At 37.4% G+C, this 18,100-nt stretch overlaps 1 protein-coding gene across 1 annotated transcript in view; it reads left to right on the forward strand.

Moving 5' to 3' along the window:
• Positions 1-18,100, forward strand: part of RBFOX1 (RNA binding fox-1 homolog 1) — a 1,388,408-nt gene that overhangs the window by 776,257 nt on the left and 594,051 nt on the right. Inside the window, exon 5 of the mRNA XM_062588818.1 lies at positions 11,264-11,311. Coding sequence (XP_062444802.1) covers positions 11,264-11,311 — 48 coding nt within the window. The remainder of the gene's footprint in view (positions 1-11,263; positions 11,312-18,100) is intronic.

Here is an 18,100-nt window from a genome sequence, read left to right on the forward strand (position 1 = left end):
GAGAAAGCGTGTGTCAGGAAATAAATGCATACCTTTTTTGTCGTGCTGTGCAATCTTGCAAATTTTATGGGTGAGGTTGCTACTGATGTTACTGAATTCACTGTTAAAGTGTCAGTCTGTTTGGTATTTGGTTAACATCAAAAAATACAGTTCTTGACTTTCGATGAGGGAGTTTAAACATTTAGCCTTAATCTAACAAGAATCTGGAAATTAAATTGCTAAGTGAGTAAGAGTCAATACTTGCATGAGGTATTCTTCTTTCATGTTGATTCCTTGTGTGTTTTGTATCAGCTCGTTGAAGAATCCATCACTTTGGATATGCTAAAACAATTCAGTAACACCTTAGGATCCCTCCTTTCTTGCTTGAAAATGGTGACAATATAATTTGATTTGGAACTTGGGTTGTCCTTTAATTTACAGTTACAGTTAAGTTCGGCACCTAAATTTGTTCATAGCTTTAAAAGCCAAGGAGAATGCAAATTTTACGAGTGTGCAGCTGTTACGACAGCTTGTTTGGAATATGGTATCTTTGTATAAATAAAAGCTAAAGTTGGTTAATTGCGAAGGAACCAACTAAAAGAAACACTTCTGATTTACAGTATTAGTATCTTTGCTCACCTATTTAGAAAGGACAGTTTGTTAGATAGAATGGAAAAAAACATCTCGACCTATTTACCTTAAAACAGTGATTCCTGCCTTCATAAAGAGGGAAAAAACCCACATGACTGGCATTCAGTTTCCAAAGCTGTTATGCTGTCTATAGTGCTGTTAGCTTACACATAGATTTTTGAATTGTTTTTTTTTCCCCCCATCCTTGGTAACAAGTAGAATTCAATCATTATCTAGTGTTTATCGTTCATGTGCCCTATTGTAGTTACCGTTCATGGTTTACATGAACAGCAGAATGGGAATTACTTTGCCTATCAATCTATGCTCTATATGCATGTCTTGAGTTAAATTATAATGGGATTAGTAGGATTTACTATGAGTAAGGTTCCACAGAGAGGTTGTGGATTTTTTATCTAAATGTTAGAAGAAAAAAAAGAAAAAAAAAAAGAAAAAAAAGTTTGGGAATATTAAGATCATGTATTTTAAATGAATCTTGCCAAAAAATATTTTTAAAAAATTTCCATGTACCATAAAACTATATTAACTGGTTTTATGCAGAAAGAGAGAAAAAAATGTATCTTTCTGCTATAATGTGATTCTAACAACTTTTCAATTTAACAGAAAGCCCTGCAGTTTAAGATGCGGAGGATTGATAACAAAAAGTCACTGTGGAAGTGCTCTGACTTCAGGAACAATGCTGTTTTACTCCATCAGAAATTGGTTTTGATGCAATCAAATTATCATCCTTTGAAACAGATGTACTGGCTCTATTTTATTTTGTTTTAAATTGTGCAACTAGATACTATTCAATATTCATGCTTGGGCAACTTGGCTAAACTGGAAATCAAACTTCATAAAAAGTACAGAACTAAGTATTTAGCCTAAAATATGGAAGAAGCGTATAGTAAATACTTGTATAATTTAGAGTTTGGATGCAAGTGACTTGAAGTCCTGATGTACTACTTATCTCTCAGATTTCTTTGGCTGTGCTGAGTTGGCATTTCAGAACATGCAATCCATTATTTTCTTCAGAGTTTTTTAAAATAAATATAGAGTGCTTCCAGATTTTGTAAGGTAATCTTTAAATATAAATCTGAAATAAATAGATTTTGCACGTTTTGTTGCTGGGTCAACACATCATCGGCTTCAAGCAATAACTGTGTCGTTGCAAATTTATCGAGAATCAAATAGTTGGAGGTTATCATCAAAAAGATGGAGAATTCTCTTTAGGATCTAGAGATGCAGATTGGTTTGACTTCTAACATTTAAGAGTAATACCTCTCCAAAGCGTTTTATTTATTGATGCAGTTATTCACTTTTTCACAAAGAACTGATGGCATCCAATCTAATTTCGACTAGCAGAAGCAGAAGTCAGTGATCACTGGTCTTAGTGGCTGCCCAGAGGCCATATGGGTGCAGAGGAGAAACAAAGCCAGTGCTCAGCAGACTCTTAGGACTCGCCTTTGACCAGTATCTTTTTGACTAATATATGAGGGTCCGAAAAAGATTTGGAATGGAAATGGGCTGTGAAGGTATGTCAGGGAGCTGCAGTAAAGTTCATATGTAAATTTCTTCTGAAACTTACACACAAACTAAAAAATGGGAATGATGTATTTTTTCCCACTTCACTTTGCATTTGAAACTGAAGATGGATTCAGGTGGAACTGCCTTGCTCTCAGAATTCAGCACGGCAGCATTCGGCCTTAAAAGCAGAGGGTCACAGAGAAGAAGAATTTTAGATTTGACCTTAGATAAAAATGATATTTTATGTAGGAAACTTTAGTATTTTGGTGCAGTTCAAACTCATTGCTTTGTCCAAAGTAACTCTGCCTTGCCATTTGGAACACTAAGTGATTAGAAGCCTCTAAGTTCAGTTCTTAACCTCATTTTCTTATAAGCTTAAGTAGCAACTCCCGTAGATATGGCTACATGCTCGTAGATGATAAATTCATTTTATGTTATTTCATGCGGTTGTGATGATGCACTCAGAGGCTCTCTGCAAAGAAGAGACTTATGTGTCTTTGTATGTCTATGTATTTAGAGTCCATTTAAGAAAAGCACAACTTGTAAAGAAGAGAGAGAAAATTAGAGAAGTGGGAGTCTCATACAGTCCAGTCACTAACGCTTTACCAGCAAGCAGATGCGTACTTGTTCCCTTACACAGGTGTATAGTTAATTTTAAAAGTCAAGCTTTATTTGAAAAAAGTTTACAGCTCTCGATTGCCCTGAGAATTGTACGTGAATATGACCAAAGCACTAGAATCAGAAGGAAGAAGAGACCAAGTTCCACCTATACAGCTGGACGGTGGGTGGGTGTGTGGGAGAGACACACTCATCGCTCCAGTTCTGCATTAAAAAAGCAGCAGTATTTTCACGAGCAGTATTTAATATAAAATTTGTCAGTTCAGTATGCAAAGAATCTTGCGCGTTCTTTTCTTAAATTCTGTTTTTAGCCGAATGTAAGAAGAGTAAGCTCCTCCAGGTTTTGAGAAACTTGATTTTAAATCGCTGATCAGATGGACTTCCTTTTTGACTCTGGACAGATAGGCCTGAGAAAAACAACGGGAAGAGATGCAGATGATCCAGTCTTCCCCTGATCTGTGCTTGTAGCGTGTTAGACGCAAGCTGTTGTTGGTCCAGAAATGTTAGTAAATAGAGACTAAGCCATTGCTTTGATTATAAGAGCTCTTTTCTTACCCATTTCACATTGCCACTGTTGAAGCCATTAGAAGCCTGGAATTTGTTTCTCGAGTCAGTGTGATGAGGCGAGTGCGTGAGTCCTTCAGTTGCTGGGGATAAACCTGCTAAAGACGCAAATGTCACAAAGTAAAATTTCAGTTTCCCTGTTTGTAAGTATTAGTGTATGGTTACTATGTTCTCTGGGCTGGATAAAACTGAATTAATATGAAGTTCAAAGGCCTTCTTCTGCTGACGCTCTGTTTATTAGCAACAATAATGGAATAAAACAGATAATGGATAATGAAGATTAAGTATTTTTCTCTATAATTCAGGGCTTTGGTATTTTTAAGTGGTACCTTAATGACCTCCAGAAAAAGCAGTTAAGTAGAATTTGTTAGTTTTTCATTTTTTATATATATATATATATATATATATATATATATATATATAATTTTGTTTTACATCTGATTTCCTTTGTTTATGCTTTAGTTGTTAAAGGAGTCAGTTGAACTTTTAAAAAATTTTAAGTTCTTTAAGATGTCTTTTATTTCTAAAGGTACAAAATTTTACGAAATTGCCCAACTGTGCTATGAAGTAAAGTCCTGATTTGTTTTTGCACTTGTTGGGGTGCCAAAGAGTTTTATATGTAACATACACGAACGACCTGGTCAGTGCAATAGGTTTATTTTTTATTGGAAAGTTGAACAAGATTTTACAAGGTTATTTGCTTCCACCTGCTGACCATTCTTGATAATACAGTCCAAAAGTGTGCGAGGCAAAGCTTTCATGCTTTATATGAATCTCGTCTTTCCTCTTGCTGATACGGCATTAGGGTGTACATGATTCCATTTAACTTCTGTATTTCATTATTCTCACATCAAACAATAATGTTAGATATTTAAATGACTTTTCTAAAGTTTTTAGTCTCCACTATTTGGTTACTGAGGTTTTTGTTTCAAGTATTCTATGCTACTGTGATAGGGAAATACCCAAATAACTTGTTAGTGCAGAAATGAAGTAGTGGTAGCTTTTCTTGTTAAGTATCAAAACACTGCCCTGGATACATCCTGTTGCCTTCTTGACTTAATAAATCAGATTTCTAGCATCAAGATAATTGTAGAAGTGTTACCTTGAATAAATACTATTTTTGGGCAAGAAATAGAGAATTTATAAAAAGAGGAAAAGAAGTCACGTATTTGCTGAAACAGACTTCAAGAATTGCACATAGGCCAAAAATAATATTCAATACAAACATTAGAAAGCACTAATTTAACCATGGAAAAGAACATTTTCAAAAAAAATACTATGATAAATACAGTTTGTCGTAGCTTAAACACTAACCCCTTATGACAAATGTAGTATTTCAGAAATCCCAAATGATGAAACTTAAGTTATTTTAAAATAATATATATTTGAATCGCACCTAGTGCGTGCTGGCTTTGTGTTGGATAAACTGCTCATCTTTTTGCACGTGAAGAAACTGTCAATATGAAGTTTTCTGAAAATTCTCCCATGCAGACAAATGCGAACCTCAGGGACTGAACAAAGCCATAAATAGAGAGACAGGAGAGGAAGGTTATGTCATATTTCAAATAGCTCTTTAACATGTAATAGTAGCAAACCTGGACGGGAGTCACTTTATGCAGGTGTGCGAAATGTCAGTCCCGTGCAGACACCCTGGCAAGGGGAGGTGTACAAGCCTTGGAGTCTGCTCTCTCCTGGCAGGGCAATGGTCCTTCCCCCTCACACGACGTAACTTCCCAGCAAGCACACGAAGGAGTGTTGCTTGCCGTGGAGATCTTGCATGTAGAGTTTGCTGCCAGCGCGTCGGGTTTAGAACGACGTCGGAAACTTTGCGTCCGCGCTGCGACTGCGGAATTTGCCCCGTGCCGCAGGGAGGGTATTCTCGGTTAAGGGTCCGTGCAAGGAAGATCGCAGCGCTGCAGCACCCGCCCAGTTTTGTTAGGTGTTCCGTGGACTGTTCTTCTCATACGGTAGCTCATCGTGTGTCCTGTGTGTTAAAGTTTCTCTTTTGTAGTGGCTGGAAATGATCCCTTGCAGGTCATAAGGATGGATTTTGGTGTTGGTTTTCATTTGCAATAAAACTAGATTGTCAGCGGGATTACTTTCTTACATTTGTTTTCTTCTGGTTTCAATTTTTATAACTCCAAGCTGGCAGCCTTAATCCTGTGGCCTTGCAAAGCCTGTATAAACCCTGCACCCGGTTACCAGTAATGGCAATACTGTGTTCGAGTTACGCACACGCAAACGTGAGCTATCACGGGTGACACTAGCAGCTGTGCCTGAGACATCACAGGTTGCTTTTCTTTCGTAGAGTAACGAATAAGCTTGCCAAGACCGTGTCTTCCTGTAAATTCCCCCAGCCACAAAAGTGCTTGGCATGATTGTGTCAAACAGTTTTTAATAATAATTTCTTGGCATTTTTCTACAGTGAATTTTGACTGAAAGAATAACTCTGCACCTGCAACTGAAAGAATAAGAATATGAAAGTAACATGTTTTTCCAATATGAGTAAAAATATCTTGAATGACAAAAATCAAAGGGAGCAATAAACTAAAAAATATAAGGTTCAGCAGCATTCACAGGTATTAATTATATTAACATGACCAATGGTTACTTGAGGGTATTAATTTTTCTGTTAATATTTGCAATTCAAGAGGTAAAATTCAATATAGGTTTATAAAACCAAGCAGAGTATGTTCTTATTGCATCCTAAAGTGAAAATGTCATGCAGAGTCATGCTACTACCAGTGATTCCTTTCTAGAGCTTCATTTTTATTTCTGTTCGGCAATGTGCATAGTGTATTAAACTTTAAATTCTCTGAACTGTATTAATTATCAAAATGAGTAAAACTGGGGAAAGGAACCTTCTCATGAGTGAAAAGGATGTCATGTCTGATACATTCCCTTTTCAGTAGATTTTGTTGTCAAGTTATCTAAATCACAAGTTGTCTCTAAGCTAGCACTGCAAAAATGGGCCTTTTGCTCTCACTTTTCTACCTGGTAAACCACAGCACTCAGCTCAGCTATAAATTTGATACCAGGTGGCCACTAAAGCTACTAATTCCCGCCGATTTTGGTGGGAACGTTTTAAGGCTGCCTTTCGTTCCTGAACGCCTGCGAAGACGTAGCTCTGCCGTCTCGGCTAGTGCCGTTCTAGCGTTCAGCCTATGCGTCAGCGTCGCCGCGCTCTGTCCCGGTCCTAGAAGTTGTTCTTGTCACGTAGTGCTCCCGATGTACTGCGTGAAACCTTGTTTTGTTCCCTTGTTGCTGCTGCACAATGCAACAGCCAGAGAATTTCCTCCTATGCTGCTGCACCTGTGTTCAGAAATGAAGCTCCTAGTGCGAGTCTAACATCATAATTTAATGGCCTTGGTGCCTGTTATGCAGTGACACCTGGAGAAAAAGGGATTGATGTTGGTTTAAACTGAAGTAGCTGAAGGTGTTTTCTACCTTAGCCGTAGGGTGGTGTTTCCCATGGAACATACTATGAAGTGTTACATCATTCTATAATTTGTCTAAAATAGTAATTTTTCAGGAGGAACAGATTTTGTTTTGATGTGAGTTTTTTTTTTCCATCATATCTCGTGTACTGTGCAGACCTACAGGATTTTACACTTACTTTTCAATGACTGTTTACCTAATCTCAAATAATTTCTATAGTTGTGGGGTTTGCAGTACAAATGCACATACTAAAATGACAATGCTTTGTCATTTTGCAGGAGGTAACACAGGTGTTCCCCAGAGAACATTGTCTAGTTTCTTCACTCCTTATTCTGCCATTAATAGATAATTCATTTTGATAATATTTTTTTAATTTTGATTTCCATATGTTTTTCTTTGAAAGAGCTATATCTAGGATGTAGATGGTATGTACTCAAATACTTATATTTAAACATATATTTGAATTAGCCAGTGACTTTGGTTTAAAGAACTAGAAGACCTTTTTCTTGGCAAAATGGTTTGTTTTTCTTGGGCAATTAAAAGTTCCATTAATCATGAAATTAAAGGATATACGTGTGTGATCCGAACATGAAATATTATTGATATTTAAGGATAATTGCTGTTGGAGTTCACTTTACAACTATTAACAAGGTAGTTGACTACTTTTGTTTCAAAAAGACTCAGTCATAGGCTATCTGGAGACAACAGATGCGCAACAAGCAACTCCAATATCCATTTGTTTCTGCAGAAGTGACGTTTTTCCAATGAGTCCGACATTGTTCAGAAACCTGAACAATTCCCTCAGGCGCTAGAAATGCTGTGTTTAGTTGTATGACAAACCAACAGTACTCTCTAAAGGAAGTCTGGTGTGGGTTCAGTAAATGAATTGCGAGAACGATAAATGGAATAATCTTGGAAAGACGGTGTGTGGATTGTTTGTACCAAATGGTTCTCCTCGTTGTAGTAGTGTCGTTCTCAACGGGAAGTAAGTTCTTTATTTCTGCTTCTTTATTATGTTACATCTGCCACAACCACAGTTTATGAACATATGGTCCCCCACTTCTACCAGAGCACGTTAGCTATTACTGTTGTTTTTAAACGCAGATCCTGTCACAAATTAGAGTTTATCATTCAGCTAATAATTTGTGAGTTACTGGTTTAGAGGAGTCTCCTTGTCTCCAGTTGTTTGTTGTTCACCTACTGCCCTGATTTCTTTTAGTGATACTAGAAATACGTACTTCATGAAATACATTTCCTTCAGCCTCTTTAAATTCCTCTTTTTCTGCAGGAGCAAAAGGGGTCTAGATGCAGCCTAGACAAGCCCAAATTCATGACTTGGTACCGCTACAGAAACCTCCATTCCCGCATTCCTTGGGGAAGGTGGGCCGTGGTTTCCTTAACACGTTAAGCCTGAGTTAGAGGGTGGCGCTGCCAAAATCGGACACCCTGCCTTCCTGTGTTCGACGGCTCCTCCTTCCTGCCTCCTTTATGCACCTGCGTTTCTGTTAACGTAAGCATTTGTGCTTACGCTTTGGGAGCGGGTTGGGGAACTGCTCCGGGTTGGAAGTTGTCGCTGGAAGTGAAAACACCAGCTAGTCGTAACCTAGAGCACTTCTGCAGTTCGCAGGCTATGTACAAACCCTGGTAGCAGCACAAAAGGTTTTGCAGACTTGTAGCTGGATTTGGCATTGTTTCAAAGCAAGTATTTACACAACTCTGGCTTCAGGGGCCATAATGAAAGAAGAAAAAGCCGATGTGGTGGGCAACGTGCAGGTTGCCTAACGCCGCCCAGGACACCCTAGAGAAGATGGCTTTGAGCTGTCGGTGATCTTAGAACGTAGGTCAAAGATAACTGTCTCCGTGCATGTGAGATTTGGAGCCCAGAACTTTTTTTTTTTTTTTTTTTTTTTAAACAGATTACCACCTACAAATAGGTACAAAGCAAATGTGAAATCTTTGCTTTTCTTCTTGGCAGTAGCACATGCTGCCTTTTGTTCGGTTCCTTGTTTGTTAAAAATACTGAACCCAAAGCACTGATGGAACTGAGTTCAACTGTAGCCAAAACAAGTTCAGATTTTTGACTCCTTCCAACTGTAAGATTTTGCTCTTAAGTAAGCTATCAAAATACGGGCACCTTTTCTTCCAGCTGCAATGCATGTGCATGTATGTTTTCTTAGGAGTTGGATTCTGTTGCTCTGTGTTAGAGGTACTCTGAATACACCTGCTAGATCAGGACCAAGTGACGTCTTGTCTGGGGGAACGTATATTTTCTGGATCCCTTGTGGCCTGGAGCAAGACATTAGTACCAGAAGTGCTCAGTTTGCTTATAGTACTTAGTCAAATCGAGGGTAAGCAGTGAGCTTAGATTTTCCAGCATTACGAATGAACTGAAAACAGCACTTTTGGGTAGTCATTTTGGATTGAAGCTTCCTAAAAATTCTGCTCGAGCCCTCCTTTAGGCAAACCTTTAGTTATCCCTCGTTAGAGTATGTGCATTTGTGAGGAACTTGCTCATTGGTGAAGAAAGATCGGAAAGTCAGGCTTTTTAAGGGATTACGCATTAAATGGTTGTTACAGTCCAGGTTGTTACCTGATACTCTGCCTGAAGGAAGTTTCTCAAGAATGATTTAGGCAATATTTTAAAATTGAACTATTTGAAATACCAGAAACAATAACAGTGGGCCCTAGGTTCTTCTCTTGCCCTTGTGCAGCAGTCCAAATTCAGATTCATACTGTTGAAGGCAAATAGTTACTTCTTTCCCCTAATCTGCCTTTACGTAGTCTCAAAGGTAAGCAGATACTGCTCTCCCCTGCTGCCTTCAGCTTCCAGTAATGCTGAAACTACATATACATAGATTTTAGGGTTAATGGTACAATGCTTAATTTTAACTTTTAGGCATATTGTCTCTTTAACTACTGATTGCAACTCTGAGGTCTCAGCTGGGGTTGCCTTAATTGCTCTCAGCTGGCCTGGCTTGTGCCTACTTTGCACCCTCTCCCTTACTGGGAGGTGGTTTAACATGGTCATAGGCAGCCACGTTACGTACACTGAGCTGGGGGAAAGGTGGTGTCTGTTTTATCCAGGTAAAGCTGTGGGGTTTAATTCACTTTCAGTAATGAATAATGGCTGTTTCTGGTTTTTTTTTTTTTTTTTTTTTTTTTTTTTTTTTAGAAGACTGTTTTCAATGGGAAATGATGTTAGCTAAACAGCAAACTGAAATAGTCTAGAGGCAGTAGAAGAGAGGTCTTTAGCAAGGTATATTCTTCAGGCTCAGAGTTCATACTAGCTATGGAGCTATGGCAGGAGACTGATATGAGTTACTTTATTCTCCATTCAGTTAATTTAGGTCAGTCTGTGCAATATAGCTGTTCTTGTTCTTAATGATATGAAAAGATAGGATTTATCTGTGATTAACCAATAAATATGTTAAAGACCATTGCATTATTTTCAAAAGGTGACTTAGATACAGATGGCAGGTGAAAAACACTAGTTAATGAAGTTTGCATTTATTCTACTGATGCAGAAGTCTCCTTAAAAGCTGGGGGGGAAAGAGGGGCAGTTTTTCATTCATTTATTAAAATAAATAAATAAATATACAAGCAAGCTCAGGAAATTAGCCTGTAGGCAGATACAGTATTTCCTTATCCACACATTCAAAAAAAAAAAAAAAAAAAAAACATATTTATCTATATAAAATATATTTTACTTTTTTAAAAAAATTTTTATGGGTCTATGGCATAGGTGAGAAGTCTTTATTGAAATAATATCAGTCCTTTATTTAAGATGTTTCTATTTGCATATATGTTTATATATGTTCATGTAAGTGTGTATATATACATATGTATATAAGTGCATGTATACATATATACACACATACATATGTAGATAATAGATACATACAGATAGATAATAGGGTCTTGGTTATTTTTACATGTTGCAGTGAGATTCAGATAAAAATATCTTCAACATACCAGGTAATCCATAGGACTGAATACAGACTAAATATGAACTACCTAATAAATATTCTAGACTAAGTAACAAAATAACCCTGTTAGTGCTCCTCTTAGCAGACAGAAGTTTCAACTCTTGTTTCCTCTTAAGCTAGTGATGATTTTACCCTTTCAAAATTTAAAGTTAGCATTATAAAGAAAAAAGAGAAAGTGAGCAAGCAAATACATTTTCTTAGAATGCAAATGGAAAAACCAAGCTTATACTATAAACTGGAGATTTTATTTTTGCCTTATGAGTTATATTGAAATAAGTTTGTTTTAAGGTTTCTTTCATTTATGGAACATCTGCTTCTAATAAAGCTTAATAAACCTTACTTAAAGCCCTAATACTGAGCGTTGTAACTTTGAAGGTACTGCATACAGAAAAACAACAACACAGTAAAATGTAATGTTTTGAGAAGCCTGCTTTTCAGACTTTAGTGCCCTTTTTAACCTGAGTTCTTTCCACAATCCCAGTCAGTATTTTTTGTGACATATTCTTCTATCTTTATCTTTTCAGGATACTAAAGCGGAGTGCAGTTCCTGTGTAGAAACTGAGGACAGAAAAGTAAGTGACTTGTTTTAATGTAATTTATGCTAGGCAACTCCAGTAAGATTTTCCTTTTTTTTTTTTTTTTTTTTTAATTAAAGCATATGGTATTTTTTGGTGTGTATATATGTTAACTCAAATTTCCTAACAGTAACAATTCTAATGTACTTGTTTTGTAACTTCAGTAGGGATATTTTGACTTGTTTAACTTGAATATGCTTTTACTTAACTGCTTCTTCAGAAGGGAATTATAACCATCCCTTTGTTAAACTTTGAACAGTTTGAAAACAGCTGTGCTTCTTTATTTCATTATTAACAAAACTACTGCATACCCTTTTCATAATATTACTGGCATACCATGCCAAATGTTTTTGAAATATCAAGGTAAGGACTGCTTTTCTTGCCTTATAAGCACTATCATTGATATTGAATTATTTTTCTTCTAAATGGTTAATATATATATTTAAAGAAGCCCCAACTTTCTCTTATAATAATGTTTCCAATTATGTTGTCTGTGAAGGCGAATAAAGACATGTGTTTTCAGTTCTGTTCTTTACCTTAACTGCTGGCATTTAAAAAGTTTAGATATTGCCATGCCCATTCTTTTGTGTATTTTTTATACTACACTACTACATGTATGCTTGAATGTGCTTGTGGGGAAAAAAACTTTTGAGGAGAAAGGGATTCTTAAACTGAAGTACTATGAATTTCTGAGCCAGAATGAGAGAGGCAAAACCCCTTCTTCTAGCACTAGTAGTATTGTACTGCCAAGTTATATTTTGACAGCAGGTCTTATGCTTAATTTAGCATTAGTTTGCCAAACTGTGGGAAAATGATGCTCTATTATTCAACTTTCCAAAGGTTTATGTCTTCTGAACTACTTCTGGCTACTGTATCTTTCCATGGATTTTTAACAGCTCCTCTGTTCCTTAAAAATGTGTGAAGTTATTTGCTGTTAAATATGATGTTTAATTAAACAGCATTATCTCAAAAATACTCTGTTTTGTGATAGCTCATGTTTTATAAAGTCCTGTAGTACAAGTCCAATATAAAATCCTATAGAAGTTAATGCAGGAGCCCAACTTGCTTGTTTTGCTGCAATATGTGATAAAAATTCTTTAGAATTTCAGTCTTTGTCAACATTTTCAATAATGCGGTGAGAAACTGTTTTCAGCTGAACAAAAACATATTAAGAATTTAATTGAAATATAAAATACAGCTAGACTGTATGCTGTTTCTTAGATACCTAGGAACTGTTAATGCTGTTCAATTGTGGAGGTCTGCTGTACTAGGATAGGATGAATATTTGCAATTAAAGAGAGCAGTGAATATGTGACAGAACTAGCTTCTTATAGCACACTTACAAATTAAGCAAATATAAACGTTTTTTTGACTTCCCTATCAGCTTTGTTGCAGAGCTGAAAAATACTGCAATGATATGCTGAATACTTTCTGTTGATAAAAGGACTACAAAGTTTGTATCTATAGGAACAATATCTTTGCCGCATTGTTTTGGAAGATGAAGCATATATGTCTATGTTTCCATACATGAATTTTAAGGAATTCTACTTGTCATTCACAGTATTACTTTTTCAGTTATTTGAGAGATTTCTTGGTGCGGTTAAATGTATTTTAATAAAACATTCTTGCTTTACTTTCTTTTTTGTTACAGACTTTGTGGCTTGCATAAACCCCATTTTCCTATATTATTATCTTTTATTTTAGTGTTTTGTAAAATTCGTATGTCTTCTGCTTTACAATTAGCTGCATTTCCTAGACCACATTAAACTGAACCTGCTGCTAAGTGAAGCGGTTCTCCTCTTTATTCCTTCCCGTTTCTTGTTCGGACCTTCCTGTTTTGTTCTCACATAGCCCCATAGTGAGCTGGATCAAGGTTAACCTGGTGCATGGGTTTGTGGTCAAAGGCTTCACACAGAAGTACATTCAGTTTTAAAAATTAGAAATAATTATTCCAATTTTAGAATATTTGTCACCAAAGAGATGAGCTGGTTATTTTCAAGTTTTTCTACTTTTTCTTTGAAACTTTTAGATTTAGCCATCCGGAAGTTGGTATGCATTCTAGCTCCAAATTTATGTTGTGTTATCTCTGTGTCAGGTAGTAACTGAGTCTATAAAAGTGTCAAGTGTACGACATATAATTTAATATCAGTGAAACGAGTAAAATTTCACTTATTACTGTGAAACTCGGCCCATTTTAAGGCCATTCCTGTTCTAAGCAATAGAGCATTAGCTTTTCTGAAACCGTCTAGCTGTTTAAGTACATGCTGAATTATTTTAATACTTTCTGTTCTATAGTTTACTAAAATACAATTTGGGGCCTTCTTTCTAAGCACCAAGATCTGGGGGGAGTTTGCAATGGGAGGTAGGTTCTAAAACTGCGCAGTCCAAAGGTCCTTTTTATTTTCTGAATAATGGGAAAAGTTATCAAGACCCTGATAAGCTTTGGACTGCAGACTCGTTACTGTACGAGCGGTATTTGTTTTTTCTTCCTTCGCTACAGCTTTTTTCTTATGCCGTAACTATACCGATCTGTTGCCAGAAACTCTTTTTTTCATTCTTTGGTGCCGAGGTGATTTCCGCTTCGTTCTAGCTGACAGCAGTTGCGCGCCTGGGCGCAGCGATCGCCCTGCGGCTGAGGGGCTCCCTGCGCCGCTGCCCCCTCCAGCGGCGCGGGCCGTCGAGGCTGACCAAGCGCCCTGACCCCCCTCCAGTGCAGAACACGTCACCTGCCTTTGCCGAGGCCGCCCAGGTCCTCGCCTTGGGCGAGCGGCGTGGGGTGAAACAGCGTGAAGGTCCTAGGTTCTTGTGCGCATTAACACTTAGGTGGCCTGTCCTCGCTACTTCCCTCTCCCTCAACTTAAATTTTGCCGCTTGTGTCAGGCAGCATGCTAGGCAGCTCTCTACTTTGTTTTGAGATGCTGTGGTTTAGCACTCAACATAATGTGAAAAATATCCTTCATGTGGCAAATATATTTTAGTCTTAATGCTATTCCGTATTTGTGATGGAGTTGTTTTTTGAACTTTGTTTAGAAAAACATACAAACGTTTTTTTCCTGTTTCTGAGCTTCTCATGTCTACAAAGGTAAGCTTCACTGGGATATTTCTGATCAGTCATGAACTTAAATTGCGATTGAGAGAAATAGATCGAGCCTCAAAATAATATTTGTGCAGTTATGAAATTTGCAGAAGTATGTCAGTGACCGATGCCTGTTTTTGTTAATGTTTTTTCCTGATCTAGTAACTCTCATTTGGAGTTCTTTTTGGATACCCATATTGTGGCGCTGAGTATTGTAAATTTTGACTATAAATGCTGATACATACGTATATGTGCATGCCTTCAGGGCCACAGGCCCTTCTGTGATCTTGCTTCACTAATTCCTGAAGTTACAGTAAAGGACATGAAGTTTGCTAGCTTTTGGGTTATAGTTTGGTTTTGACTTCCTAAAAGTACTGTTCTCATCTGACAGCGATGATCATCTGTTTGGCGCTCTGGCTTTCAAATGCAGAAACTATAGCTTATACAGAGGACCGGCTGGCAAACTCCTGCGGCCTTCACTTTTTTTAATTTGTTGGAGGGTTTTGAAAGAACAGAAATGTAACGAATACTCATTGTTGTTACAAAATGTGTTCCATGTGTTCTGTACATTTGGTCCCAACTCTGAGGCTTGTATCGCGCTTAAGTGGCAGATTTATTTTTCATTCCAGAGATTTAGATTATCGATGACCTGTCCTGAGATCATCAATCTTATTTCATTACAGTGCGCGGTTTCCGATTTACCAAAGGCATAGACAAGGAACTTAACGTACTTCACAGGGTCTGAAACGATGTAAGCTAGTGTTTTGATTCCATCTACATTGAACTTGAGACAAACTACTGCAATTAGGACGTGCGTCATTAGGATCTCGTAATTTGCATTTCCAAAATGAAATATACTACTAATGAAGCATATCATTAGCAATTAATGGAAAATGTGCCCAGTTAACAACAAAATATAAATCTGCAAGGTGCCTTCTTGTTCTTTCAATCTCTTTCCTAAGTTTCTTAATTTCGAACTTCTAAAGTAGCAATTTATGAAGCCATTTGAGTCTTGCCTGAAGGCAAACTCAAATCTAGTAAGTATAATTATTATTTGGAAATCTATTATTCTGTAGGTGACAAAATACCACTTAATTAACCTAATCACTTTATCACTGTGATCTCTCTCCTTCTCTTGTTACTTTTACTGACCTTTTAATGCAAGATTCTACCTTTTTTTCCTGAAATGATAAAAGCCCTCAGGTTTGAGAATAACAGCTGATGAGTAATCCACAGTCTGTTGTAAATGACCTCTATTAGTATACGCTAATGAACTGTGTTTACTGCTGCCAGCAATGGACTCATAAGTGTTTGTATGACCGGCTTCCTACCTCATCAGTATTCCGTTTTATGTGTTTGTAGCACCCAACCCTTTCTGGTTTTGTTCTTACTCCTTTATACTGAACATCACGTGATTCAAAAATAATGTTATTATGCAAGTATCTCAGCTTTGGTTTACAAAGAGGGAAAACAAAGCATGTTTCAAAACTAAGAAGCCTGCTGAAAATACGTGAAGTGTGATTTTGTAAAAATTGATTGATTTCTGAGGCTAGTCTCATGTTCTGGAATTTGACTCATGAGTTTTAAGCCTGTGATACTTTTCAGCCCTAGGTTTCCCTCATGCAAGGGTGATAGCAGGGTATCTTTCTACCCATGTTTTCCAGTAACTACGTGAGTATGTTGGGGGCAAACCAGATGAATAAACTTCTTGAACTTGTAGCTGAAGGGTATTGATAAGGATATTGGCTATTTTGCCAAGATGAAGGGCCAAGTGGATTCCCCTGTAACTTTCTCTTCCATTTGAAATAGTCTCAATCTCCACATTAAGAAGAATGGCCATCTGTAAAGCGATATGTTTTTTGGTTACTCTTGCACCAGCATCATCGCAGGGGTGGGAATGAAGGGACCTTTAGAGATCCATCTAGTCCAAAAGACTAGGACTCCTCATCCCACGCTGTCACTGAGATCTGAACAGAGCACGGAGGGGAGTACAATTGCAGAGCAAAACAAAGTATTTGTCCTACCACCAAACGCGTCGATGCCAAAGCTGTGAAACCAAAACTAATGCGCTAGAATACCAATTCCCTTACTTCCCCTGCCCTTTGCTGTGTTTTCTTTTGAAACGGAAAACTTTTTGAAAGCTGAATGGCAACTTAGTCTGTGCTGGATAATTTTGTTGCAGCAGGTTTTTACCAGGAATGTTTTATTCTCCAGCTTTAGTTTCTTCGTTCTTGTTTGATTTTACTCTATTTTGTAATAAATTTGATTTTCCTCTGTTTTGGAGTAGGCTCTTGCTGGAACGTGCAATGGCGTTCTCTTCGGTATTCCTTGCGGGCAGCGTAGTGCCGGCCATTAACTGGTGGCTAAGCGTTATTAGCTTAGTGACTCAAGGTCATTCAGGATATCCTGCTTCATTTTCTGTTCTCCAGCAGGAAAGTAGCTCATGGAGGGAACATTTCTGAGATGCATCTTGACTAAAAAATTTACCGCTTTTGAGCTTAGAGTACAGAGGCTTTATGAAGGCAATAGACTTTATGGGAATGCATTAGCCCAATAATGTGATAGGTCACTAAGTTAGAAAATTTCCCTGTAGTGACATAGTGTTTCATAACTCCCTATTACTTTCTTGGGGATATGGTATAGTCAGTAATGTCTTTCCTTTTCCATACCTACTGTGGAAATTCTTTTTTTTTTTTTTCTTATTTAAAAGTACCTTCTGTCAGAAGATCTCAAAGCACTTTACAAACAAATTAAAAACACCTATGAGGAAGGCACTTATTTATGTTGCTCAGGTTTCATATTGGGAAACAGAAATATGAAGAACAAGGTTACAAAGTGATTCAGAGATAAAGTAAGGAGGAAGAGAAACAGATTTTCCATATTCTCTTTCTATCCATTCTATGGCTTCTTACAATCTTTTTATTATTTTAATTATCATTTGAAAACATTTTCTTTGAATATTTAAGGGAAAACTTCCTCTTACTAGTAAGAGGAAAATTAATACAATTTCTTTAAAATTCTTCTTCGGGTTACTGTTGGAGGGAAGAAATAAGGGTATCAAATAATGAAGAGCAGTTAAGAAGCAACGTGGAGGGACTGACTCAGCTACAGGCATCCAAGAGGTGGATGTATTTGTATACTCTTTCCTCTCATTGTAATCTTTTTTGTCTGTTTAAGAGCTTCCTATCAGTGAATATGAGTAACTCTTGTTTTTATTACCTTGTGAAGGCGTTGTACTATCTGCATCTTTTTGGAGGTTTTGGAATGCTTTTCCCCCTCGTACTAGAAAGGATCGTTTTATTAACGAGGCAAGGTCACAGACTCCGGTGGATTGGCAAAGAAGTATTCTATACAGGTTGTTTTTCTGTTAGATGTTAGTATTCCTTAAGTTGTGCTTGGGTGTAGATTTTGAGAAAGTATCTTAAGGAAATTTTGAATGCTGATGAGCATCCTGATGTCTGCCAGAATAAACAAAGGGTTTCTTCTGCCTCTTTAGCAGTTGTACAAGCAGCTAGGAGTACCATTGAACCCTCGCGTGGCAGGACCACAGAGAATATAGAGGATTGACCATAGCCTTCGGAAATAGGAGGAGCAGCCTCACAAGAGAATAACAACTGCCCATCGCAGTGCTCTTGGGGCACTTGCACTCCAGGTAGACCGTGGGTTTAATTCAGCTAAGCTTCTGCGTTGTAGGCTAGGTTGTGGAGGTA

The sequence above is a fragment of the Rhea pennata genome, chromosome 15 (genome assembly GCF_028389875.1).
Source record: "Rhea pennata isolate bPtePen1 chromosome 15, bPtePen1.pri, whole genome shotgun sequence".
Taxonomy (NCBI): Eukaryota; Metazoa; Chordata; class Aves; order Rheiformes; family Rheidae; genus Rhea; species Rhea pennata.